This window comes from Carettochelys insculpta, chromosome 1 (genome assembly GCF_033958435.1).
Source record: "Carettochelys insculpta isolate YL-2023 chromosome 1, ASM3395843v1, whole genome shotgun sequence".
Classification (NCBI taxonomy): domain Eukaryota; kingdom Metazoa; phylum Chordata; order Testudines; family Carettochelyidae; genus Carettochelys; species Carettochelys insculpta.
The window spans coordinates 57664924-57691694 of record NC_134137.1 but is presented as its reverse complement, the minus strand read 5'-3'; the positions used below and the strand labels follow the sequence as shown (position 1 = coordinate 57691694).

The 26771-nt window shown below is 42.7% G+C and overlaps 1 protein-coding gene across 1 annotated transcript in view; it reads left to right on the top strand.

The window, feature by feature from the left end:
* Positions 1–26771, top strand: part of TRPC4 (transient receptor potential cation channel subfamily C member 4) — a 252005-nt gene that overhangs the window by 197835 nt on the left and 27399 nt on the right. Inside the window, exons 5-8 of the mRNA XM_074982502.1 lie at positions 5163–5302; positions 19334–19647; positions 21686–21881; positions 25155–25349. Of these exons, the coding sequence (XP_074838603.1) occupies positions 5163–5302; positions 19334–19647; positions 21686–21881; positions 25155–25349 (845 nt within the window). The remainder of the gene's footprint in view (positions 1–5162; positions 5303–19333; positions 19648–21685; positions 21882–25154; positions 25350–26771) is intronic.

Here is a 26771-nt window from a genome sequence, read left to right as displayed (position 1 = left end):
TGCATATGCGAGGATTGCAGCATTGGTTGGCAACCGTATACAAACCCTCAATCCACACCGTCCACAAGAGGGTGTCACTTACAACAGAGGCACGAAGCTCGCTAACATGGTGGGGAAACCCCAAGAATCTCCTAACAGGGGTGCCCTTCCGCCAACCGCAAATTACTGTGTTCATTACAACAGATGCCTCCCATATGGGATGGCGGGCTCACATGGACAACAAAACCACTCAGGGATTATGGTCCCCCGCAGAGAAGACACTGCACATAAACATATTAGAGCTCAGGGCAGTGTTCAATGCGTGCAGGCATTTTCACAATTATCTGCGTGGAAAAATAGTCGGCGTGAATACCGACAACACCACCACCATGTTTTATATAAACCGACAGGGGGGAGCCAGGTCTCGTACGCTTTGTGCGGAGGCAGTCCGACTCTGGAACTGGGGCATCGCCAACAATATAATCATAAAGGCTTCATACCTACCGGGGGTCCACAACATCAAGGCGGACCAATTCAGCAGACACTTTGCGCCCACTCACAAGTGGCAGATCCATTCAGACCTACTTCACCAAGTGTTCCGCAGATGGGGTTTTCCCCAAATCGACTTGTTCGCCACCCGAGAAAACAAGAAATGTCCCCAATACTGCTCCAGAGCGGGCATGGGACAGGAGTCTTTGGGGGATGCCTTCATGATCCCATGGAAGGGCCCTCTACTTTATGCATTCCCTCCCACGACACTTATACACAAGGTCTTGGAGAAGGCCAGAAGGGAGAAAGCACGCATGATACTCATAGTCCCAACCTGGGACCGGCAACAGTGGTTCCCATTGCTCTTACGCATGGCTCAACATCGGCCATTTCCCCTACCAACAGTACCGGACATTCTCACTCAGGCTCGGGGGTCAATACTGCACCCGCACCCGAAGAGACTTCGGCTACAAGCATGGCTAATTCATGGCTAAGCGCCTTAGATACTACATGCTCAGAGGGAGTACAACAAGTCCTTGAATGTAGTCGGAGAACTTCCACCAGAAAGACTTATCAGCACAAATGGTTGCATTTTTCCGAATGGTGTTCCTCCAGGCAACTAATACCCCAGGATGCCACCATACCTACGATTCTGGATTATTTGCTACAACTCAAACAAAACGGACTTTCGCTATCCTCTATAAAGGTGCATCTGGCGGCTATATCAGTGTTTCAGCATGAGGAGGATGGATCAACCACATTTGCCCATCCTGTTGTCTTGCGTTTCCTAAAGGGGTTGGTGAATCTGTATCCCCCTCGGAAACCAATACCGCCGTCATGGAGTTTAGACCTCGTTCTACACACCCTCTCGGGACCGCCCTTTGAACCATTGGCTACGGTCCCCCTTCGACTACTTACTATTAAAACGACTTTCCTCCTGGCAATCACGTCAGCTCGCAGAGTGAGTGAGCTCACGGCCATAATGTCCACACCACCCTGCACGATCTTCTCAAAAGAAGCAGTGGTCTTACGATTACACCCAGCCTTCGTTCCGAAGGTCTCTTCAGACTTTCATATCAACGAACCAATAGTGCTGCCCTCATTCTATCCTAAGCCTCACAACTCGAATGAAGAGGCACGGTTGCACTTACTTGACGTAAGAAGGGCACTGGCCTTCTACATCGACAGAACTAAACCTTTCCGGAAAACGGACAGACTACTGGTGTCCATTGCATCCAGGTCAAAAGGAGAAGCGCTATCTTCACAGAGGATTTCAAATCACATTGTGTCTTACATAAGACTGTGTTACGAGATTTGCAAGACTCCTCTGCCAGTTCCGCCAAGAGCCCACTCTACTAGGGCGATGGCGGCGTCAACGGCCTTCTTCAAAGGCATCGCGCTGAGAGATATCTGCAGAGCAGCGACGTGGTCTTCCTATGACACCTTCGCCAAGCACTACGCCATGCACAGGATGCTTGATGAGGATACACGCCTGTCGACAGCAGTCCTTTCACGTGCAAGCTGCGCATAAATCGGGTACCCACCTCCTTTTTTGGGGGGGGTTACTGCTGGGTAGTCACCTACTGTGGAGCACCCACGGGGACCACTCGAAGAAGAAAGAGAAGTTACTCACCTGTGTAGTAACAATGATTCTTCGAGATGTGTCCCCGTGGGTGCTCCAGTACCCACCCGTTCCTCCCCACTTCGGAGCTCTGTTTGTGTGTTTTTCAGGGGCGTCCGGAGCGGTTGATCAGGAACTGGCGGGGACCGGATCGCACACGTGACCGTAAGCGCGCGAAGAGCCGACGTGCATCGGCGCATTCGCAACCTGACGGAGACTGCTGAAGATTTTCCAAGCTGCGGCGCTGGGGCGAGCCCGACACCTACTGTGGAGCACCCACGGGGACACATCTCGAAGAACCATCATTACTACACAGGTGAGTAACTTCTCTTTATTTCAGCAGCAATGCTGTCCTGACCACTCCTTGTTTTTAGCTCCCATAAACTTTTGTCTCACTAATCATCCCAGTGCCATTCTGCATCATTCTTAAGCAGTATTCTAAACTGTGGTGAATTTGAGAAGAATTTGTAAAGATTGCTATACCCATGAATCTCCAAGGCCTGCTTGCTTTGCTTGCTCAATTACATAGTTGTCTCTTTCTCGAATCTGATCAAATTTCCCAACAGTATGCCAAACTCAGGGACTGTGGTGAGGTCTGCACCTCTACCACTCAGTCTTTTGAAGAGAGAATGACTGAGGACAGGGATATAATGGGAGATAAAATTGATTTTAGACATGCAGCTCCAGCTGGGAGAACTGCATCCCTGCATTCAATGGATCTAAAATCAATTTTTGCCACTGTACCTATAGTTGGAAGTCAATGGGAGAAACTCTCTCATCCACTTCCCTTAATCCTTGTGACTGCAAGGAGTACCAGGTTTGATGGTAGCACTCTGATAGTTCAGTTTGGTGCAGCTCCCCTACATGCACTTAAATCAAACCCTGGAAGATCAACCACAGTGCCTCAGTCTTCCAGTAAGCATAGATGAATATAGTACTTGTTAGATAAGTCTAGGCACTAGAATGTCTGATGGTTTCATATGTAGCCATTTGTTTCCACTTGCTTTTTTGTTGAATCTCTATATTTTGTTAAATAAACAAGACTTCCTTATACTAGAAGCAGCTGGTAGTGCCATGCTTACAACATAGTACCCCTAGGAAATATCATACTGAGGTACAGATAAATAATGTACTCTGCATACATTTTGTTTCTTACCAGCACAATGTGTATCAGGCCTTTATTTTCTGATGTCAGGGAAAAACAACACTCTTTGGCACCCGTGTTACCACTAATTTTTTTCCACCCGTGAGCAGAATAAATTTTGTTAAGTGCGCTAAAGCATGTGCATATGTGCACCACCATAGAAATACATGATGTCCACTGAGAGCGCCTGTGGAACTCTGCTAATCAGCTGAGTGACACCTGAATCTCTCCAGGGCAGCCATCCAAGCACTCAGCTTACAGGGAACATTGTTTGGCACCTGTGAAGGCAAATAAAGCAATGCCTCCTTCAAGTTGGGTCTGATGTCTGTTCCACAGAGCTGCCTTAGGTGAAAATATTGATTATGACTGAAAGACAATTCTTAATTCTAGAGTTTATTGGCGCAAGGCTCAGTAGGTCTCTGACCATGTTACCAAAAGAGAGAACTAAGGAAAAGGTGATAAACAACATATGGATGTTCCCCCCAAGTGTAAATAGAGGATTTCAGTCTGCATTATTGTCAGTGGGGCACTTTTAATGAACATTCCAATTCATTTAATGAGAGAAGAAAGTAAAATTGAAAAATGTGAATCTTCTACTAGTATATTTCACCAAAAGACTGAACATATTTATGTACAGTGTGTATTTAAAATCCCATGTTTAAGAGACTCCTAATATGGAAGCATTTGATTCAGCAAATCCTCCTGAGGGAAGCCTTTAATGATTACACCCTCTCTTTGGAGTTGTTCAGTTGAGTTCACATCAAACCAGACCCCACGTTTCCTGGCTGCTTTAAAATATTTCAGGCATGATGTGTCCAAAGCAATACAAGGAGAGTGCATCTGAAAAATGTTCCCAGTTCATCAGTTTTTCATATTTTAGTTAGACATATTTTGCTAAAGACACTAAGGCTTTCTGTGAGATAACTTTAACAAATAACAAATCTGAAATCTCTATACTCTATGGTACCATACATGTCTATTAAAATAAGGTAATGGTCAGTTTCTTCAATTACACTAAATCCCCTGTTTATGTGATCTTGACTTGAGCCTTAGTTGGATTAATGTGAGTTGAAATTGGGATTGGCAGGGATCTGGGAATCAGGCAGCTCCTGGCTCCCCTCCGCCTGTGGGAGACAGGAAGCTGACCAGCGCTCTCAGCTCCCCTCTGCTGCCAGTAGCCAGGAAACTGACCAGTGCTGGCTCCCAGGAGTGGCAGGGAGCCAGGAACCAGGCAGCAGCCTGGCTCCTGACTCTCTTTCATTCCCTGCTCCCCTCCAGGTGCAGGATCCAGGAAACTGACCAGCAGTGTGGGAGCTAGAAAACTGGCCAGCACAACAGCGCTGGTCAGTTTCCCAGATCCTGCAAGGAGAGCCAGGAGCCAGGCTGCTGCCTGGTTTGTGGCTGCCCGCCAGTCCCAGGAGCTGGGAAACCGACCAGTGCAAAAGCTCTCATCCATTTCCCAGCTTCCACAAGGAAGGGTGTGTGGAGCCAGACTGCCGCCTGGTTCGCAGGTCCTGGCCAGTCCCGGGAACCAGGAAACTGACTGACGCAGCAGCACTGGTCAGCTTTCCAGTTCCCCTGACTTGTGTGAAATTGGACTTACATGTGGTTGCCTGGGAACGCAACCTACGCATAAGTCAGGGGGTTACTTCATGCAATTTCCATTGGGATTAATTGGAACACACAGCTGAGACCAGAATGCAACAACAATTACTATATTACATTATTTTTATACACCCTTTAGAACGTAATGAAAAGTTAATAGAAGGAAAGCATAAGAAAATGAAGCTGTATGCTTAGACAAATACATGCCAGTGCTTGCTTGATTAGGGAATACATTTTGGAAATGTGAACCTGAAGTCTAAATGGCTGATTGGTATAAAAATCTTTTGAAAACCATGCTTAGGATTGATTCTTTTACATTTACAGGTTTCATATGGGGTGAAATTAAACAGATGTGGGATGGTGGACTACAGGATTACATTCATGACTGGTGGAACCTAATGGATTTCGTAATGAACTCCTTATACTTGGCAACAATTTCATTGAAAATTGTTGCATTTTCAAAGGTAATCATTTTATTGCTGGCTAATATTTATAACTGAATAAATGAAATAACTATTGCTTTCCTTTTTGACTTGCTTCTCTATTTGCAAGTTTTTAGATTAATAGACTATTAGAATGATTCATTGAATTACTTTAATAATCTGTCAATTTTGCCATATGTAAAATGGTTCTAATGTTCTTTATTGTGCAGGGATTTGAGTGGTTTAATTAATCCAGATCAATAAAGCATTTTGAAATGTTTGGATGTAAGGTACTATTAAAATGCCAATATTATTATTAGGTGTGGATATTTGAACAAAGCGTAGTTATGTCAAATATTCTTTGCGTAATTTTTTCTACTGAGCCTTTGTTACAAAGACTATCTAGAAAATTATATGCAATCTCTTGTCAGGATTGCATAAAATAGATTTTTTTAAAAGTATAAAGTAAGATTTTTCATATTTTGAATTATTTTAGTCCAATTTCATCAATAAACTGAAATTTTATCTGGATTTTTTGCTAAATAATAGAAACTTTATTGGGTAAAATTAGTCCATTTTACTCTCCATTACACTCTTTTTGAATAAGACATTTTCAACCTTTGAACTTTCTTGCTGAGAAACATCAATTTGTTTCAAAAGCATGAATAATTTGATGCTGCATATTTCCAATGTGAATTCACAATTTCATAGACATTCCTTGTAAAAATGTAATATTCCAGTTTCAAAATAGTCTCAAATGAATGTCATATATATTACATTTCAAGAAAAAATTGTCAGTGCTTTCACACAACTTTTATCACCTCTGAGTGAATATAACTTTTTGCTCTATATTCTTCATTATCATCCTTGTATTTCAATGACTTCAATTTATTTCCACCAACCATTCAATAACTACAGGGCCAGATTCTCTCCTCTTCCAGGATCCAGCAAGCTAAGAAGAAAGTGGACAACCCTAAAAGAAATAATTATAGCTCGTGATTTTCAAGTCAGAGCTCCTCTGCCTGCAGCCTTGGCATAAGCACAGAGTGGCCTAGGGGTTTCCCTCATTTATGTCAGACAGCAACAATTCTTAAGTGTCCATATGCCCATTTGATAATTGTCAGAGTGGAATGGAGCTCTTGACCTGCCATTCCCCATTTCCATCACATCAGGTGTTCATACTTATTTTGCGTTCATGACCCCATTTTCCCAATTACTATTTTCAGTGTCCCCAGAGCACAACAAAGCAACACAATGATCATGGAATGCAAGAAGATTGCACATTAAATATATATAATGGTCTCTAATGTGACATATGACTTGCATGTTGTGACATAGGCTCTCGAACTCCACTGATGCATTTGAAATTGCGTATTTCATCTCAAGTATGACATCACCAGTAGATCAATACTGGGACTTGACGGACAAAAGAACGCTCAATCCAACTTCCCACAATCACCTGTTCATGAATGTCTCTGGCAATTTCAAGGTACATCCTGAGAGTGCAGGAGATTTAATCTTCATAGTGAACCATATTTCCAGGAAAGTTGGGCATCTGTTCGTCATAAGAATTGATCAAGAGAAATTTTGATGGCGTGTTTGATTTCAGCTGCTGGCATATCCATGGAATCAGGCCTGTGCCAAAAGTAGTTTCACACCCAGTCATATGTTGTCATGTCCAAACTGGGGGGAAGGGAGCAAACTGTTCCTCCATCTGGCTGAGATGCTCAGCCATCACCTGTGTGGGAGGCTCAGTACTTTAACTGACAGCCAGGAACTTGCAAAACTTTGGGAAGGATTCCTAATTTGTCTTCCATAGCTTATTCTCACAGAAAACAACTTTCTGCATGAATCCTGCAATTCAGTGGTGGATCACAGGGATCCTCTTGGGTTTGCCCCCTGGTGTGCTGATCAAGACACTGATGACCACCTTCCTGCTCTCTAGGGATTCACTCCACCCTGTCCTCCCCTGCCAGATATTCTAGTGTCCCCCAGCCAAAGCACAGAGTTGGGGTTACTGCTCCCCAGCAGAGCAACACAGACATTCAGTCAGCTCAGCTCTGGGAGGAGTCAACCCAAACCCCAGATAAATCTGTCTTACTACCTATAAAAGTTTTATACAGAGAAGGCATATAAGTTTGTTCTGTATCTTGTAAAGAGACAGTGCTTTTTTTTCCACACAACAAGGTGCTGGAATTCAAGCCCCAAACCAAACCCCAAATTCCCCCACCCCAACCCCTGCTGCAGCCACAAATCACCCCCTACAACCCCACCCCTGCTCAATCCACTTGTGCAGCCCCAGATCAACACACACACAACCCATGCAAAACCCTTTGCGGGGCCGTGCAGCCATGGCTGAACACCCTCCACATTCACCTCCTTCCGCTGCCCAACCCAACCCCCCAAGTAATCCCCCCAGTGTCTCCCACTCAACCCCCCACACACACACACTCAGCCCCCTGCATGGCCCCGGCTTACCCTCCCGCACAGTTGTGCGACCCCAGCTCAACCCCCCAGGTGGCTGTTCTCCAGCTCAACACCCCCTCCAACCCACACCCTTCCCCACCTCAACCCACCCCTGCACTGCACTGCACAGCCCAGGTTCTCCCCTGCTCCCGAGGCAGGGTTCAAGCCCCCGCGCTGCCGTACGCCCCAGCTAAACCTCCTGAGCAGCTGCAGCCACAGCTCAACCCCCGACCCCCTACCCCTGGCTCAACCCCCCGCACTTTCGCACAGCCCCAGCTCAGTCTGCCTCCCCCGGCTCAACCTCCTGCACAGCCATGCAGCCCCGGCACAACTCCACTCCCTGCCGCCCCAACCTACTGCCAGGCTTCACCCCTCCCCCCACCCCGGGCTTAGATTTCAACAGGAGCTCCACGTGCTCCTGCTGCTTCCTGGGCTGCGCGGCTCCCTGACCTGCGCACTGGAAGGGCGGGAGTCAATGTGATTGATTTAATGGTCTGGCTGGCCATTTTAAATCAATTAAATCAAGTCCTGCTCTTTCCCCTGCAGCAGCAGCGGCGCCGGGGGACAAAAAAAGGTGGCCAAATACAGCCCCACTGCATTCCGCCAGGAAAAAGAGCCTGGGAAAGAGACAGGGGCAAAGTGGTTGTTCCCGAGTCCCATCACCACAGAAGTGTTATTTACACTGGGCTTAATAATAGACAAAATTGTTTTCATTAAGTATTAGTGCAGTTACTCAGTGTTGCTCAGGTCCTAAAAGAGGGGTTCTGTGCAGGGACTTGGGGGTATATGGGTAGGTGAAGGCGTCAGATGTTGGAGGTGGGGAGGGGCTCAGGGTAAGGGGTGTGAGAGGTGTAGGAGTCAGGGTTTGGGGGTGCGGATGGGGTCAGGGCAGGGGGCTGTGGAGTGGGGGATGCAGGAGTGAGTGTTCTGGGGGTGAGGATTAGCTCAGGACAGGCGGATGGTATGTGGATGGTTCAGCCAGTAGGAATCGCACTTCCTGAGTGGCAGCTCCCCCAGTCTGGCCATGGTGAGGCCTGCATGTCACTTCCCCAATGACAGGCAAGAAGCTTACCTCCACCCGTCTCCTGCTAACTCAATGACATTATAAGTGTCCTGTTCCCCATTTCTGTCCCCCTGTGGCTATGACACAGTATAGCTGTCCCTGCTGCCATTCCCCTGCCAACAATCATATTCCAGGTTCATCCCGTTGTCCTGTCACAAGAAACCTTGCTGTAATTTACAGCAAGAGGAAGCTCCATACCCAATTTAATGGTCCTAGCTCTTACCATTTAGGAAGAGTTCTTGAACAAAAGGGCAGACAGACAGGCTCACTCACTCAGAGACAAACAAACTCTTTCAAATATATAGTAGATAAAAAGGTAGGATGTAAGTGATTGCAAGTAAAAAACAACAGATCAAATAAGTTACTAGAAATGAAAATAAACAGAACATGCCAGCTAATTGGAGTGCACCAAGAAATTTGTTACACACAAATTCTTACTCTAACAGTTGTTCTAATTTTCTCTTTCACAAGCTAGGCAACCTCCTAGATCTGTTCAGTCTTAGCTGTTTCCAGCAGACATCTTAGATGATAAGTTGGAGTGGGGGTAGGGGTGGGTCACCTTACATCTTGCTATTCCCAGTCAGTTTTGAAACCACAAGCGTCATCTTCTGATGCTCAGGAGTTGAATGGATGGTACACAGTGTCTCAATGGTAATGAAATATTTAGTGATAGCTGCAGATGTATCATCAGCTGGGGACGGTCAGTCCCACTGGTGGCTTTTTGGAGCAGGGGATCCTGCTGCTTTGCAGTTCTGACTCTTCCAGTTCAGTACAACAAGTTCATGCATTCAGTCTCTCTTCTTCTTTCCTCAAGCAGCTTATTGGGCTTCTTCATCTTCATCTTTTTCAAGGTGATTTGGTTCCACAGCTCTCTCATGAGAGCCTTACAACTTTCCCCTTAAACTTGTGCTTCTGTGGTGAGCCTCCATAATCCCTTGTCTTCTGTATTTATTTTCCTTCTCTGCATCTTGGCTCCTGTGAAGTTCCAGTTTCCTTTGGGCCTTACTCTCACTTGCTTTGCTGATTTTCCTGCCTCTATTTTCCTTACCTGAAATAAGCAAACAGAAAATAACCAACCTATTCTCTTTTCCAGCCATGATGCTTAGAAGACACTTAAAATTACTTCTAGCATCCAGAGCAATCAGCTGTGCACAATACCCTGCTCAGCTATGACACTGTGATGGAATGCATCACAGAGCTCCTCTTTGGGGGCTGTGTTCCAGGTTTCATCAGAGGCCTTCTAGCTGAGGCCTCCTCAGGCTGCTCTGTCTTAGCATCCATGCTGCTCTGCTGGGGGACAGTAACCCCAAATCAATGTCTTGGCTGGGGGAAAGTAGAACTTCTGGCCCAGCAGGACAGGATGGTAGCGCACCCCAGAGAACAGGAAGGTGGGCATCAGTGGCTTGATCAGCACACCAGGTAACAACCCCAAGAGGATCTCTGTGATCCGACCTGTTCCATCAGTCACTCAGCTGCAGAATGTGAGTGTTCTTTCCTTGCAATTAATTCAGTTTCTCAAATAGATCTGTGACATAGAGCTGGTCCACGCTGCCACTTACATCGATGTAACTTGTGTCACCCAGAGGTATGGAAAACACACCTTCCTGAGCAATGTAAATTACAGTAACCTTGATGCTCTACATCAGCTCCATGTGAGCAGAAGAAGGTCTCCTGATGACATAGGTTCTGTTTTTTTCTGAACGTGGAATAGTTGTGCTCTCTCAGTGGCGTAGCACATCTTTACTCGATGCACTACAGCAGCGCTGATGCCGCACTTCTGTGTACACTTTCAAATAAACAAGAAGACGCTTCTCCATTGGGTCTCAGAGAAGATCGACCAATTCACTCTTTTTTGCAGATGATTGTATAAGAACACAGCTCATATCAGTTCAAAAAATCATCCCAGTGCTTTTCCTTTCAGGAACCAGTAAGCTTCAGTGTGGAACAGCAAAGTATCATGATCAGATCCATGTCTTCACCCAGTTTTGCAAACAGATGCATGCAAAAAGACTGCACTTAGGTGTAGTTCACAGTAGATGATGCTTCAGAAATTCACTTAGGTCTGGACTCAGAGCTTTACATACCTGTTGATCTCTGTGAATCATGTAGCAAGTCCGCACAGCAGACAGAGCAAATTTCTATAGCATGGCATACCAACCTACTGGTGTGTGGTCCGACAAAGATGGAGCTCTGTCTGTGCAAAAGTCTACACCGTGATCACTCAGTACATTTTTTTTACATGTAAACCAATTAGCACATTGAACATTTCTTGTGCTGTCTTAGGTTCAGGAAGAGGGAGACAGAACAGAATGACTTCAAGGATAGCACTCTTCCATGTGGATTTCAGAAAAGCCAAGACGCATGCCTCAGGACCTTCAGTGCTCCTATCAACTTGAGGAGCCAAACCACATGTGTTTTTCAGATTCTTCACCTGTATTTTTCCCTCATCCGTGGCTATTGCCTCAATCCTTCAATTCATTGTGTTGTTGAACAGTAGTCTATCCATAAATATGTTTGTCCCAGTTGTCTCACACATCAGCTACACTATGTCAATCTCACCTGACAAAATCAATGGACAATGAAACAGCGAAAATGAGTGAAAGTGATTCCACTGTACCTCATGTTACAGGTCTGAAATAGGAATTCATTGTTAAGCAAATAAGGCCAAGACTTGGGAAAGCCCTTCATGGTGATACTAGGGAGGCACAGAGACAATAACTTACAATGATTCTTTGACTTTGAGTGTCATAAAGGTCCTCAGGGTGGCATAAAAGATATGGGTCCTGCCTTTAGAAGCTTACAAGTCATAGTCAGTCCCCTCTGTGATAAGACTAGGCCAGGCTCCTACCAGCTCAAGCTGACTTCTTTGTTTTGGTGCTCACTGAGAAGTCTGATGAAAGAACGTCCAACATAGTGAATGCTAGTGGGAAAGGGATAAGGTTAGAAGTTGAAATAAAAAAAGAACAAGTTAAAAATCACTTAGGAAAATTAGATGTCTGCAAGTCACCAGGGCCTGATGAAATGCACCTTAGAATACTCGAGGAGCTGATAGAGGAGGTATCTGAGCCTTTAGCTATCATCTTTGGAAAATTATGGGAGACAGGCGAGATTCCAGAAGACTGGAAAAGGGCAAATATAGTGCCCATCTATTAAAAGGGAAATAAAAATAACCCAGGAAACTACAGGCCAGTCAGCTTAACTTCAGTGCCAGGAAAGATAATGGAGCAGGTAATTAAAGAAATCATCTGCAAGCACTTGGAAGGTGGTAAGGTAACAGGAAACAGCCAGCATGGATTTGTAAAGAATAAATCTTGTCAAACTAATCTGATAGCTTTCTTTGATAGGATAACGAGCCTTGTGGATAGGGGAGAAGTGGTAGATGTGGTCTACCTAGACTTTAGTAAAGCATTTGATACGGTCCCTCATGATAGTCTTATAAAAAAACTAGGCAAATACAATTTAGATGAGGCTACTATAAGATGGGTGCATAACTGGCTGGACAACCATACCCAGAGAGTAGTTCTTAATGGTTCTCAATCCTGCTGGAAAAGCATAAAAAGTGGGGTTCCGCAGGGGTCTGTGTTAGGACCGGTTATGTTCAATGTCTTCATCAATGATTTAGATATTGGCATAGAAAGTACACTTATTAAGTTTACAGATAATAGCAAGTTGGGAGGGGTTGCAACTACTTTGGAGGATAGGGTCATAATTCAAAATGATCTGGATAAATTGGAGAAATGGTCTGACGTAAACAGGATGAAGTTTAATAAGGACAAATGCAAAGTGCTCCACTTGGGAAGGAACAATCAGTTTCACACATACAGAATGGGGAGAGACTGTCTAGGAACGACTACAGCAGAAAGGGATATAGGGGTTGTAGTGGCCCACAAGCTAAATATGAGTCAACAGTGTGATGCTGTTGCAAAAAAAGCAAACATGATTCTGGGATGCATTAACAGGTGTGTTGTGAACAAGACACAAGAAGTCATTCTTCCGCTCTACTCTGCGCTGGTTAGGCCTCAGCTAGAGTATTGTGTCCAGTCCTGGGCACCGCAGTTCAAAAAAGATGTTGAGAAACTAGAGACGGTCCAGAGAAGAGCAATGAGAATGATTAAAGGTCTAGAGAATGTGACATATGAAAAAAGGTTGAAAGAATTGGGCTTGTTTAGTTTGGAAAAGAGAAGATTGAGGGGAGACATGATAGCGGTTTTCAGTTATCTAAAAGGGAGTCATAAGAAGGAAGGAAAAAACTTGTTCTTCTTGGCCTCTGAGGATAGAACAAGAGGCAATGGGCTTAAACTGCAGCAAAGAAGGTTTAGGCTGGACTTTAGGAAAAAGTTCTTAACTGTCAGGGCGGTCAAACAGTGGAATAAATTGCCAAGGGAGTTTGTGGAATCTCCATCGCTGGAGATATTTAAGAACAGGTTAGATAGATATCTATCAGGGATGGTTTAGATAGTACTTGGTCCTGCCATTGGGGCAGGGGGCTGGACTCGATGGCCTCTCGAGATCACTTCCAGTCCTAGTGTTCTATGATTCTATGAGGGGCAATTTGATAGCATCCTTCAACTTCCTGAAGGGGTGCTCTAAAGAGGATGGAGAGACACCGTTCTCAGTAGTGAAGGAGATCAGAACAAGGAGCAATGGTCTGAAATTACAGTCAGAGGTCTAGGTGGGATAGTAGGAAAATCTATTTCACGAGGACGGTGGTGAAGCACTGGAATGTGGTACCTGGAGAGGGGGTGGATTCTCCATCCCTAGAGGTTTTTAAGTCCAGGCTTGACAAAGTCCTGGCTAGGATGAGTTAATTAGGGTTGATCCTGCTTTGGGCAGGAGGCTGAACTTGATGACTTCCTGAGGTCCCTTCCAGCCCTAGGATTCTGTGATTCTATGAGCCCCTGGGCTGACTCTGATGTTTTGGACCTATAACCCCACCTACTAATAGAATGATCCCATTTGGAATCACAACCAATGGTTTAGGAACCACTGCATCTCAATAGGTTGGGGACAGGATGGGTGGCATAGTAAGTTCTTTGTGCTGGTTTCATTTGTCCCCACTAGGAGCCTCTCAAAGTGTCACTAGTCTCACCTATACCCTGATTTGAGTCCCTGTGTTCACTCAGTTAGAGCAAAGGTATTTGAAAAAGCAGTGAAAAATCTGCCCTCTTTTATTCAGGAAGCTAATGGAAAGTGCTTTTATATGCTGACAGAGTTTCACAGGAAATACTTTTTTACTGGTCCAGAAGCAAAATAACTACTTTATTGCTAATGCAAGCCCTTCTAAAGCATTGCAGTCATCATTTTTTTTCCTTTTCGAACAATATTATTTTTAAACCATAATAATCCTTTCATCTCCTAGACATCTTTTGCCTTCTGTAATCATGGTGACAGTGACTAAAGTAATAGATATTCATTACCCTCCAAATTAGTGTTATGAAGCTATTCAGAAACAAAATGTGCATATCCTCGTGCATAAAACATTACCTTTAATTCTTCAATTGTATGTTTTGTTATGCCTGTGAATTTTAAAGCTAATTACCTCTTTATCCTTGCTTTTCCACCTTTCATTTGGAAAAAATGATTAAATCAGAGTGTGTTAATATTTCATCTGATGTAAGAAACTGAAATAATGAACGATTGGTTGATTAATGAATCTCCTATGTTTCAAATTCTTAAAATATGATTGTTTTCCAGTTGAACAGTAAATGAGTATTTAGATTACAAACACTACCAGTGTTTTATAATATATGACCTTTCTTTTATTTGCTAAATGTCTCATGACTATTTTTGCTGTAATTATTACATAAGAATTATTCTCAAATGAGTTCCACCTGTTCTGTGTCATGCGAGTGGAAAAATGTAGCCAGACACCCACCTTAACTAGCCTTCGTGTATAAACGGCAAAGCAGCTCTATGCGGTTCCTTCACATGGGGGATGTTCCCAGAAAAAAATTAATTGCTGATAACAAGAAAAATGTATGGCTGATAACAAACTTTTCATATTCAAACAAACTTTTGAGTGTCCAGATAGTCAAAGGAGTTAGATGTCTAAATACCTTTGAACATCTGGGAGCTATTTTCTTATCCCTGTTTTTCTGTTAGTAAACTCATATTTGATTATCCTGACCATGTTATTCATTTCTAAATTATAAATATAAATACATATATTTGTGCTGTATGACAAAGGATTTTGTTTGTAGTTTGGAATATACTTCATACAGATAGATAGATACACACACACACACACACACACACATTCCATATAGACTCATTCATAAGCCGATTTTTTTTTGACAGAAACGTGAATCATCAAAGAGCAAGGGTCAGCTCATCAATGGGTCAGCAAAACTTTGGCTCCCAGCCTGTCAGGATAAGGTGTTAGCATGCCATGTTTTGCATACCTGGAGTGTCAGCAAAATGGAACCTCTTAACTCACATGACTTATGAATGAGTCTATATGGGGGTGGGGTGTATATCTATGTATATGTAGTGTATTCCAAGCTATAAACAAAATCCTTTGTCTTACAGCACAAATATATGTATTTATATTTATAATTTATATATGAATAACATTGAGCATTGGCCTGCTAAACCCAGGGATGTGAGTTCAATCCTTGCGGGGGCCATTTAGGGATCTGCGGCAAATAGATTTTTTTAAAAATTCAGTGTCTGTGATTCACTGTTCCTAGCTAATGGGAGCTATGGGAAGTTGCATGGGCTAAGGAACATGCTGTCACCACTTCCACCACAGAACTTTTACATTTGATATCTAGTGAAATGGGAACTTTTGCAAATTTGGGTCATAATGATTAGGAAACTGAATGATACAGAATTACAAATTGAAATGTGCATTTCAAGTCATTGATTATAATCAGAATGTTTCTAAAGGAGTCTTGTAACTCAACAGAAATAAAAGAGGACTGTCCCAAAAGATCATTTATGGAGGAAAAAAATATTTGTAGATCATAAAAACTAACAGATACTTTCTTAAAATTGTCTTCTCACATTAATTGTCCTTTTTATCCCACTCTCAACCTCTTTACACTTTCTCTAACCTGAAAACTTGCTCTGTGCCTTGTCTTCATGCTGTCAGTCTGAGCATGTCAGCTCTTCAGTACATGGAGGGTTTCTTATTATATTTTTATAAAAGTCCCATGTAAGTTTACAGCGATGTCTAAATTATACTAGTAGGCATCATTCAGTCTGCGTAGACTATGGATCGCGCCCTTTATAGTTTCAGTTGAGGACTTCATTTACAGTGTCTACTGTGACTATGAAGACCCACACGAGAGTGACAGTCCTTGCTGCATCTCTTGCAGATGTGGCAGGTGTCTGGCAAGTCCTTAGTGTGCGTTCTGTGCGCTCGCTTCTCCTCTGCTAGCTGTCTGATCCTCATCTCGCCCTTCTGAAGGCCCTTGTGTAACCCCTGCCTCCATCTGCTGCGGTAGTCTGCTAGTTCTTCCCAATTGTCCAGCTTGATGTCTACCTCTTTGAGGTCTCTCTTGCAGACATCTTTGTAGCGCAACTGGGGGCGTCCGGGAGGTCTTTTGCCAGAGGCTAGCTCACCACACAGGATGTCTTTTGGAATCCTTCCATCATTCATCCTGTGGACGTGGCCAAGCCATGGAGCCGACACTGCCTGAGGAGGGTGTGCATGGTTGGGATTCCAGCTTGCTTGAGGATGGCGGTGTTGGTCACTCTGTCCTTCCATGATATTCCAAGGATGCGCCTGAGGCAGCGCAAGTGGAAGACGTTCAGCCTCTTTTCCTGGCGGGCGTACAGGGTCCAAGTCTCGCTGCCATAAAGGAGGGTGCTGAGGATGCGGAAATTATACTATATAATAATAATAGTCAGAGAAGTCACTGTGAAAAGGATATTGAGGAGTTGCACCTTTTTTTCTGTCAGTAACTTCCCAAGTCAGTATTCTCAGCTTTCAAGCCATGTTTTTTTCCCTGATTGCTAGCATTGCAAACTCTGCCCTGGCTCTATAACACAGGTTGTGTGGTCTTTCTTCCCCTTCTTCATGATCAGTAATAAGGATTCTACAGTCAGAACTGAACTGATGATGTGGTTAATGATGCATGAGGCAGATGAACATCCATCATATCCTTGCATTGCTGTATTGGCTGTACCATGTCAGCAGTAAGAAAAGCTTGATTTTGTAAGGATGGTAGCTAGAGCAGGGTAAAAGATGACATGGTGAAGGCTCTGGCTGGGGACTCCCATAAATGCTTCATGGCTTATTCATAGACTTCTTCTGGGATTTTGTCTAGTTTGCTTTTTCTCTCATGTGCCTCGGTAAAATGGGAGTCATAGTACTTCCCTACCTCACAGAAGTGAATAGACTGATGAGTTCTGTGTGCTCAGGTACTGTGGTATTAAGGGCCATATAAGCACCAAGATAGCTCTGACTTCACACGCACAGAGCAAAGGTAGCTTGTTTTCTGCCCCTTTTTTGTCACCTTCATGTTATACTGTCTGTGGAGTTAGATTTTAGTAGTAGTACTATTATTAGTAGTAGGAGCACAGTTAGGGTGTACACCTTGCCTGAGGGAGGCCACTGGCTCTCCACTCCGACAGATGAGGGATAGGAAGGGATTTGAACTGGTGCTGTCACCTTTCAGGTGTGAAACCCTCACTACTGGGCTGAGGTGGGGCTCTCTCTTGTTGAAGCTGTTCCATTGCAGCTAAATCATTAATGGTTTAGGACTTTTTTTTAATTTAAAATCCATTGTCATGAAAAAAGTTTCATTAAATAGGGTGTGGTGCCCTGCAGTGCATTAGGAAATTAAAAGCAATACTTGAGGGAAAAACTTTATTTAACCAGCAAATTGAAGGAACTCCTTCAGTGTGAGCCCATAAGCCATTTTCACATGAGGATCAATATGGAGTGGTCATTGCATATAAATTCTCAATGCATTCTTCCGGTCATCTGACCTTGGCAAATATGGAAGTGTAGCCCAATATCAAAATAATAGTGCGAGACATTTGGAATATGTTTGTACCTCATATACTTTTTTGATGTAGAAAAATTTCTTTATGCAGAATTAAAATATTGCACTGAATTGTGTTCATGTGCCTAGGTGAAAATGTCTTCAAGCAGCTTAGCTGGAGGGCCAATAGTTATTGCATCATATATGCTTGTGGGGTACAACCTTACACCACGAACAGAGATGTGGGTTAAAAAAGGCATTGGATAATGGATTTCCTACCTCCCAAGTGAAGGCTCTCAGTGTGAAGCTACAGAATGATTCTCATGCTTGTTCATTCTTCTCTCTCTCTCTCTCTCTCTCTCTCTCTCTGACCCTCAGAATCTTGTATTGTTTATCCACATGGAACAATGTCAATGAGAGAGAATGAGGGGGCCTCACCACAGGTCCCACACCCCGGATTTGTACAGTGAAGTTCTGAAGGAAGTCCACTTTACCCCACTGGGTGCTTTGTGTGATCTAACCTACTGGCCCATACGTTTGTAGGCAAGCTCTGGGCATGCTTACCAGATGGGGCTCCACAGTTCCAATGTTTCTGTTCACCTGGTTCAAGCATTGTTTTGTGCCAAACAAGTCCACACACCTGGCATGAGGTAGCAGTGTACATGTGCAGAGGCAGAAATACAAGTTCCTACAGATTTTTTCCTGTAAAAAATATAGCTACCAAGTGAATTTAGATCCCTATAAAGTTTGGGATCAGTTGAACAGACGATTTGTGAATCCCACCTGCCTTATTCTGGGATTTAGGTTCCTAAAGTAGTAGTGCTTTTGTGAATATAGCCCTGTATCTTCTAAAATATTCTGACCAGCACTGAGACCGTTACAGATATTCAACAGGTAATCAATAAAAAGTACAGGATAGTATTTAGAAAGGTTTTCTTTAAAAAATGCATTTCAGCTTCATTGAAATTGCTGGCAGGCTTGGAATGTAAAAGGTTCAGGAATACAAGGATCAGACTGACTGAAAATGAGGTAAGTAAACAATTAGGAATGGCTCAAAGAGAGAACAAATAGATATTGCCATTATTTTAATTTTAGGGATAATACAATATTGTTATTCTTTATCTGGTGTATCATTTTTCAGTAATTACTCAGGCCTTGAGCTATCAGAAAAAGTTGTTATTTACTTCAGCAGTTTCATTGACTTTGCATCCACTTGATATATTTTGCAAAAGCCAGATCTTCATAAATTTGCTAAATTTAATTACAGTTTGTACTACTTTTCTACTGTCAATCACAGATAGTTAAATAAAAAGACCAGGCGTGCAGTTCTTTCACTGTAACAAAATAATAACAAAATATAAAAAGGCTAATAATATGAATTACCCTTCCAATTAAGTTTGATAAGGGCAAGCACACACACACACCATATTAGTTCTAATATTAAGATTATAAATTCCTTTGAAGAGACGAACCAGACACAGTATATTCCCAAAAAGGCCTCGTTTTTGTCTTATTGGTTCTTGAACAGAAAGGTTCAGCAAAGAAACTAAACAGCTTTGGTTTCTGTATGAAAACATAAGTATAACTCTGCCTTTTCTGTTTTCTTTCCAGTATAGTGGATTACTCCAACGAAACAGCTGGGACATGTGGCACCCCACATTAGTGGCTGAAGCATTGTTTGCTATTGCGAACATTTTTAGTTCCCTGCGCTTGATCTCATTATTTACCGCAAATTCTCACCTGGGACCTCTCCAAATATCTTTAGGAAGAATGTTACTGGACATTTTAAAGTTTCTATTCATATACTGTCTTGTGCTGCTAGCTTTTGCAAATGGGCTGAACCAGCTGTACTTCTACTATGAAACAAATGAAACAGACAGCTGCAAAGGAATACGGTGTGAAAAGCAAAATAATGCATTTTCAACGTAAGTGGCATATCTAGTTACACTTTTCATTAGATACATGCAATATTTTACTGACTCAGATGGTAAACTCTTTGGGGCAGAGACCATCTCTTTTGTTCAGCATTTGTGCAGTATAAAACAGAGAGGTGCCCCCATCCATGACTGTCTTTAGGTCATATAATAAAATTAATATTAGTCATAATAATCATAATCAATATAATTTCTTATACAAATCTCTGATAATGTATGATCTATGCTAGAAAGGCATCTTCAGAATTATCTTAAAGGTTATAAATTAAAATGAGAAAAATGGAATATTAATGTAAATTTGGCTCTACAATACTAAACTGGCGCTAAAAATAAATTTAATCTGCTAAAATTTTGCTTCTACAGGCAAATATTGCTGTGGTTTCCTTCTATATCTGCTTGTTAAGATTAAAGTGTTACCTTTTGAAAAACTCCAGTTTTCAAAAAAGTCCAGATTCTTTGTGTGGAGGACAAATTGGATGTACAAGGTTCCACTGAAGCAGGCCAAAAGGAAAAATCAGTCTATGCTTCCAGGGAGCCTAAGTGCAGGCCGCATTCAGTTGATTTGCTTGTAAATGTTCAGTCTCACATTCTTGCTTTTATCCTAAAGGCTAAATAATAATGAGTTTCACTTATTTGTTTTCCTTCACTTTAAAAGTCAGTGATTTTAGTTCCTTAGCTACATGTGTGACAAGTTTAGTGCCCAGTCCATATTAAATGGATTTTAATTCTCTTATTGAATTTTCACCTTCTGTACTGTACGGAATAGAATTTTGATACAAACAGCTCTTGCCTGTTGAGTTCTAAAAGTCATATTCGTCTACCCAGCTGCATTTAAATTGTGCCAGGAGCCACTTTCCCACCAGGATGACCTTGAGGAAAGCATTGACAATTTGGCTGTTTCCAGGATGACGCTGGCAGTAACTGTGGCCCTAGAAGCGGCTATTTAGGCAGGGGGTAGCTCTTGCATCTTCTGTTCATGAGAAAATGCCAAGAAGTGTGGTTAGTGGTGCGTTCCATTTAAGCCATTCCATGACTTTCAGGAAGACAGGCTGCACAGCCATTCCTTACAGGCACCATGGACCCAGTTCTCCACTTACTTCCACCAGTTTTCCACATTGTAAATCCAGAATCCACTTTAGTTACTTGTGACCTGAACCGGTGTAAAAGGGGAGAACTAGGCCCTAAGACTTGTGTAGGCACAGCTTAAAGCCTTGCTCCACACCATCCAGGAGCACAGGTGATCAGGGTTCAAAATAATAATTTATAGTGTAGTAGCGCAGCTTTTTGTTACAAAGAAGTGATACTGTTTCTAAATGCTTAGCTCCTACAGACACTGTTTTAAAGGTGGCATCTTGTTATCTGAGGCGCCAACTGCTATCCAAACCTTACCTCTGTGGGGATATTATAATGTAACCGGAGAAGCCTGTTTTTGCCATTGTCAGCTTCATCTTTGAATTTCTGCTCTCTTCCCTAAACAAAATTGAAGCTAATTGTGGGACTGGCCCTACAATGAGATAGCTCCTTTTATGACTCAGAGCACTCTACCAACTGCTCATAGTCTGTTTACTGCTATAAACAAATTGTTTTAACCCACTGCTGCTTCTTCATTCATATGGCACATCCACTGTTGAAATTCAGCCACCAAATTAATGTAGAGGTACAATTCTTGCCCACTGATATGAAAGCAAAGCTCTCATTGACTTCAATGAGATCAACTTTAAGCATGTGAGCCAAACATTTTCAAATGTAGGTATCTATATTTAAATAACTGGCCTGATCTTCAGCAATGCTGAACACTGATTTGATTAGGATCAGCAGTTTACTGAAGGCTGTATTTATGTATTTAGATGCCTGGCTTTAAGGACTCAAGTTTGGAGAGTTTACAAAACTTGCATGAGAAATTACACACTTTTGTGCATATTGAGACAAAGCCTTCCCTCTGCTATCATGAAGGTCTTTGACCAGGCATGTGGGGAAATTTTGGATAGAGATGTATATTTGCTGCTACTTTTATCTATTTATTTTTCAGATTATTTGAAACATTACAGTCATTATTCTGGTCTATATTTGGTCTTATCAATCTGTACGTGACCAACGTAAATGCACGACATGAGTTTACTGAATTTGTTGGGGCCACCATGTTTGGAACGTATAATGTCATCTCGTTGGTTGTTCTACTCAACATGTTAATAGCCATGATGAATAACTCTTATCAGCTCATTGCCGTAAGTTACATCTCCGGATAAAATCACTTTCAATGAGTTTTTTCTTTCAGTTCCTACATCTACTTTTTCAAGCATTTAAAATCCATTTCAATATGGAATACAGAGACATCCTCTGATTTGTTCTAGTTCCTTTGCAGTTATCAGATGAGTTCTATTGGTCATATTTAGCTACCCATCTGTACTTCAATTATGTAGATTAAATTGTGCTTTCCCCAGAAGGATAAACAGACTAGAAAAAAAAATCCTGTATTTGGACAGATAAGAATTCTCCCAGAATTCTGAATGGTGCAGAGCTGCTCCTGACATAGCGGTTGGGTTGTGGGAAAGGCAGGGTGTGTCAGAGTTTTTGTCAACTGGCACAGGTTTGAGCAGGCTGTTCTCACCCTGAGAATAAGCTGCAAAAGGCTAGTTGCATATTTTCTATTTAAAACTCAAGACTGATTAAACATTAAAAAGCTGGTTTTCAGACTTCAAGCCAAATCAATGTACTATATCTAGTGATTCTTACTAAGCATAAAGATAACATTAATGGTAACTTTGTGTCCATCTTGAGGCAACTTTGAAAACCTCAGCCACTGAAACAAACATAAATGTAGATGTAAGAATGATCCTTCATTTCTTGCCAAATCAAAGCACACATTTACTTTAAACAGATATTTGCATAAGTAGGGATAGCAAGATCTAGTGCATCAATAGGGTTTTAAATATTTAATTCCTCACCTTTAGTTCTTTAAGACTCTATGAAATCTCTAATCCCTGGTGGGAGAGAGTCCATTAACTGAAACAGATGTTTCACGAAGTGGTGGCTTTACAAACTGCACTAACTGTGAATGCAAAGTTGCAGTGGTATCTGATTTGAGGACTATAAGCATGCTATAGTACGGGACTGAGATGTTTCTTTCATTGTTCCTGTTTTCCGGTTTAATGACAACTATGTCTTTATCCTAATCAAAATGTTAGGTTTATTGTTTAACATGTCTTCATGCTCATTAAATGGATTGATCCTTGGTAGCTACAATCGTGACTGGAACTGGTTGGGGAACATATTTGCCAGTCCATGAGGGATTTCAGAATTGAGTTTGGATCCGATTGGGAATGAAATCAGAATTTTTTGAAATTGTCTGTGAAAGAAATTTTTGAAAGAATCACTTTTTGACTTTTTAAAAGTTGTCTGTTAAAGTCCTTGATCTAAGCAGGAATTTGAGCCTGGCCCTCCCATACGCTGGGTGAGTTCCCTGATTACCAGACTAATGGGTATTGGAAGGAAGGTATTGTCTCTTCTTTTCTCACCCTGAAAAAAATGGGGTAGGGTGTTTTTAACTGCATTATCGTAATGTGGAATGGGGAAAATGTAATCTAAAAAAAAAAAAAATTCATAAGACAAGAAAACTGTTTTCTTCCCAGATCTACTTCTGAGGCAACAACCCCACAGGTCTATACAGCACTGATCCATGTAGCTCTCTGCTCCAGGCTCCAGGGGAAAGCAGAGACTTCTTGCACTGCCCCTTCCCTTAGCAAAAATCTCTGAATTCCCATTGGCCAGTTTGAGGCCAATAGGAACTGAGATATTTTGCTGGTGGGCAGAGGCAATGCACAGAGCCCTCCCTCCCCTGGTATCTGGAGAAGAAAGCAAAATGTAGCAAGAAGCAGTTTTGAGCTCCCTTAGGCTACAGCAGGCAGGAAGCCTGCCTCAAGGTCCTGCAGGACTGCTGGCTTGAAGCAGCCTAGGTAAGTGCCTCCCAGCCAGAGCCTGCCTATAGCAACCCCAGCACCTTCCTTCCTGCAACTAGCTACCCCGGATCACAACTCAAACCCTCTGCACCCCCCGCCCAAGGTCACCACTCAAAACCCTTTCCCCACTGCCCCCACCCACTCCAAGGTCACAATTCCCTCCCAGCCCTGCACGTTATTCTAAACACTTCCCATAGGCCAGAATTCTCTCTTGCACCCATAACCCCTCCCAGACCCTGCCTCCCAAGCCTTTGCCTCAGATCACAACCCCCTCCTTGATCCAAACTTCCTCTCACACCTCACACCTTTTACTGCACCCCAGTCCCTTACCCCAAGCTCCCTTCTGCACCCAACCACTTTCCTAGACCCCACACTCACTTTATAGAAAAGTGCAGACCTTGATCATTTACCAAAATCTTAGCGTGCTCCCCCACCAAATTATTCCCCACCCCTGATATATACCATACCTGTGTTTGTCTAATTTACTCTTAAAAATCTCTAATGATGGAGATTGCACAATCTCCCCAAGCAATTTATTCCAGTCCTGACAGGAAGCTTTTTTCCTAATGTCTAACCTAAACTTTCATTGCCACACTTTAATCCCATTGTTTCTTATACTACCATAAGAGGTTAAGGAGAATTTTTTTTTTTCCCTCCTCCTTGTAAAAATCTTTTAGGTATTTGAAAGCTGTCATCATGTCCACCGTCTCAGTCGTCTCTCTTCCAGACTAAACAAACCCAGTTCTTTCAATCTTCTCTCATAGGTCATGTGTCTGGACCTTTGATCATTTTTACATTGTTGTTCTTCTTCTCTGGACTTGTTCCAGTTTGTCCATATCTTTCCTAAAATGTGGTGTCCTGAACTAGAAACAATAATCCAGTTAAGGCCTAATCACCACAGAGCAGAGTGAAAGAATAATTTGTCTTGTCTTGCTTATAACACTCGTTGCAGGGAAAAGCTCAAAGCCTCACCTGAGAATAACCAAAGACTTAAAAAACAGAAAACAAATTAAAAGGATCCATTATTATTTTTCTAAACTCATGATTTTTGGGACCACTCACTCATGCTATCTGAATTTTTGAGATTGGTAGTTTCTTCAGCCCTCACAAAATGGGACCCACTTCGACTGCATTTCCCAGACCCCACCTTGCTTAAGTTAGTGGTCAGAGTAAGTGGATTTCTCCTTGCAGAATGCATATTGTTATGATGATATGGTACCATAACAAAAGACCACTGTTAGTCAGTATTTTTCTATTTGTAATTTTCCTCTTCTGCCTTAGAGGTATTTAATTATTTTAAATATCTGTAGCCGTGCAAGAAAGATTAAATGTGATATAATATTCAGACTATCTCTTACTGAGTAAAACAAGTCAATTCCTTCATTAAAATTTCTATCACCAGGAGACAGCTGTGGGTTTTTTTGCAAGCCGTTTAAATAGCACTTTATGATATGTTCAGGTTTAGATTATAAGACCCCATACTTTCTCCCCCCCACCTTGTTAATTTAGCAATTGGTCAGTGACTATGTTTCTCATGTACAGGATCATGCAGACATTGAATGGAAGTTTGCTCGAACAAAGCTTTGGATGAGTTACTTTGAAGAAGGAGGGACTCTACCCACTCCCTTCAATGTTTTACCAAGCCCCAAATCTCTCTGGTATCTGATCAGTTGGACATGGAGACATCTTTGCAAGAAAAAGATTAGAAGGAAACCTGAAAGTTTTGGAACCATTGGGGTAAGGACTAAACCATTATGGGTCTTAATTGGTCTCTTCCCCTCCCTTCCTAACCAGATGTTTTTAACCTTGCACAACTGGAAAGTCATGTAAGTCAGCACCAAACTGCACAGTTAGGTCAATAGCAGGTGCCTTGTGCTTATCTAGATGAACGTTTAGCTACACTTAAATTTGTCTCCCATTAATTAAAGCAACACAGTAACACCACCTCTACAGGTAAAACTGAACCATGGTCTGTGTACTGAGGTCACTATCACATGAATGGGGACACTGTTTTTCTGCATTGGCCCCAACAGTCCTCCAGCTGCTGTCTCACAGTGGCAAACCCTAAGAGCTCTTGTCACAAATGTGAACTCCCGGGTTCAGAGATCACAGAGACAGGGGATTGTACCACCCCCACCAGTTTAAACCCTTGAGAATTTTTGAAATGCCTTTTCCTGATGGCCCAGTTATCCATTCTCCACTGTTCTGTTCTCCACTGTGATGTGCAATTGCCCAGCTGGCCATGCTGGCTACCTTCTCCAGAGGCTTTCCAACCTGGGGTAGTCAGAAGACACTAGGTCCCCTGGGCTTGTGGGAAGAAGAGGCTGTGCATGTACAGCTACAGACCTGCTGTTGAAATGTGGACATCTCTAAGTATATGGTCCATGGCTGCAGGAGAAGTGATACGAGAGAGATCAGCAGCCATGCCACCTGAGTGTGAAGGAACTGTGATAAGCAAATCCCAGGGGTGCCAACAGTTGATCTGGTGCTAAGCTGCAGACCTGCCATTTTTACAAATTACTGCATGACACTTTGAGAAGATCCACCCCGACACCGTAAATAGCTGTGAATTCTTTCTGAGAAGCCCAGGCCACAGGGCCTAGCTATCAACCATGAGAATGAAGAGGAGGAAGATGGAGGACATCAGACTGCATTGTTCAGCTATATCGTAAGTCAGGACCTGTTTGAGATTCCACCACAGACCCACCCATTGAGCACAGGCTAGCCCAAGTGGGAGAAGAAACCTCGGGTAAGTTTATAAATGTATTTCCCATTATAATGGTATACTGTTGGAGCTCTCTGTTTAATGAAAAGTCAAAAGTTGTGTCCCACTGAAGTAGACTCACTGGAAAAGGTCATCACACAACAAAGAGTGGGACATTTGTTATCTGCTTTTTATTCCCTTCTACAGTTAGTCTGGGGCAATCAGGCAGGGGACAGACTCAGCAATTTGCTTATGTACACAAGGATGCCCTTGAATAGTCCTGAGAGATCATGATGAAACTTTCATGGAGGCACTCTGTGATCCCCTCTCAAAGCTTTGTAGGCATGGCAGCCTTCTTTCTTTCTCTGCAGTAGATCCCTTTCCCACACCAATCAGCAATTTCCTCAGCAGGCACCATTGCAGTAAACAGGCAAGTGTAATGCAGGCTCGAGCTG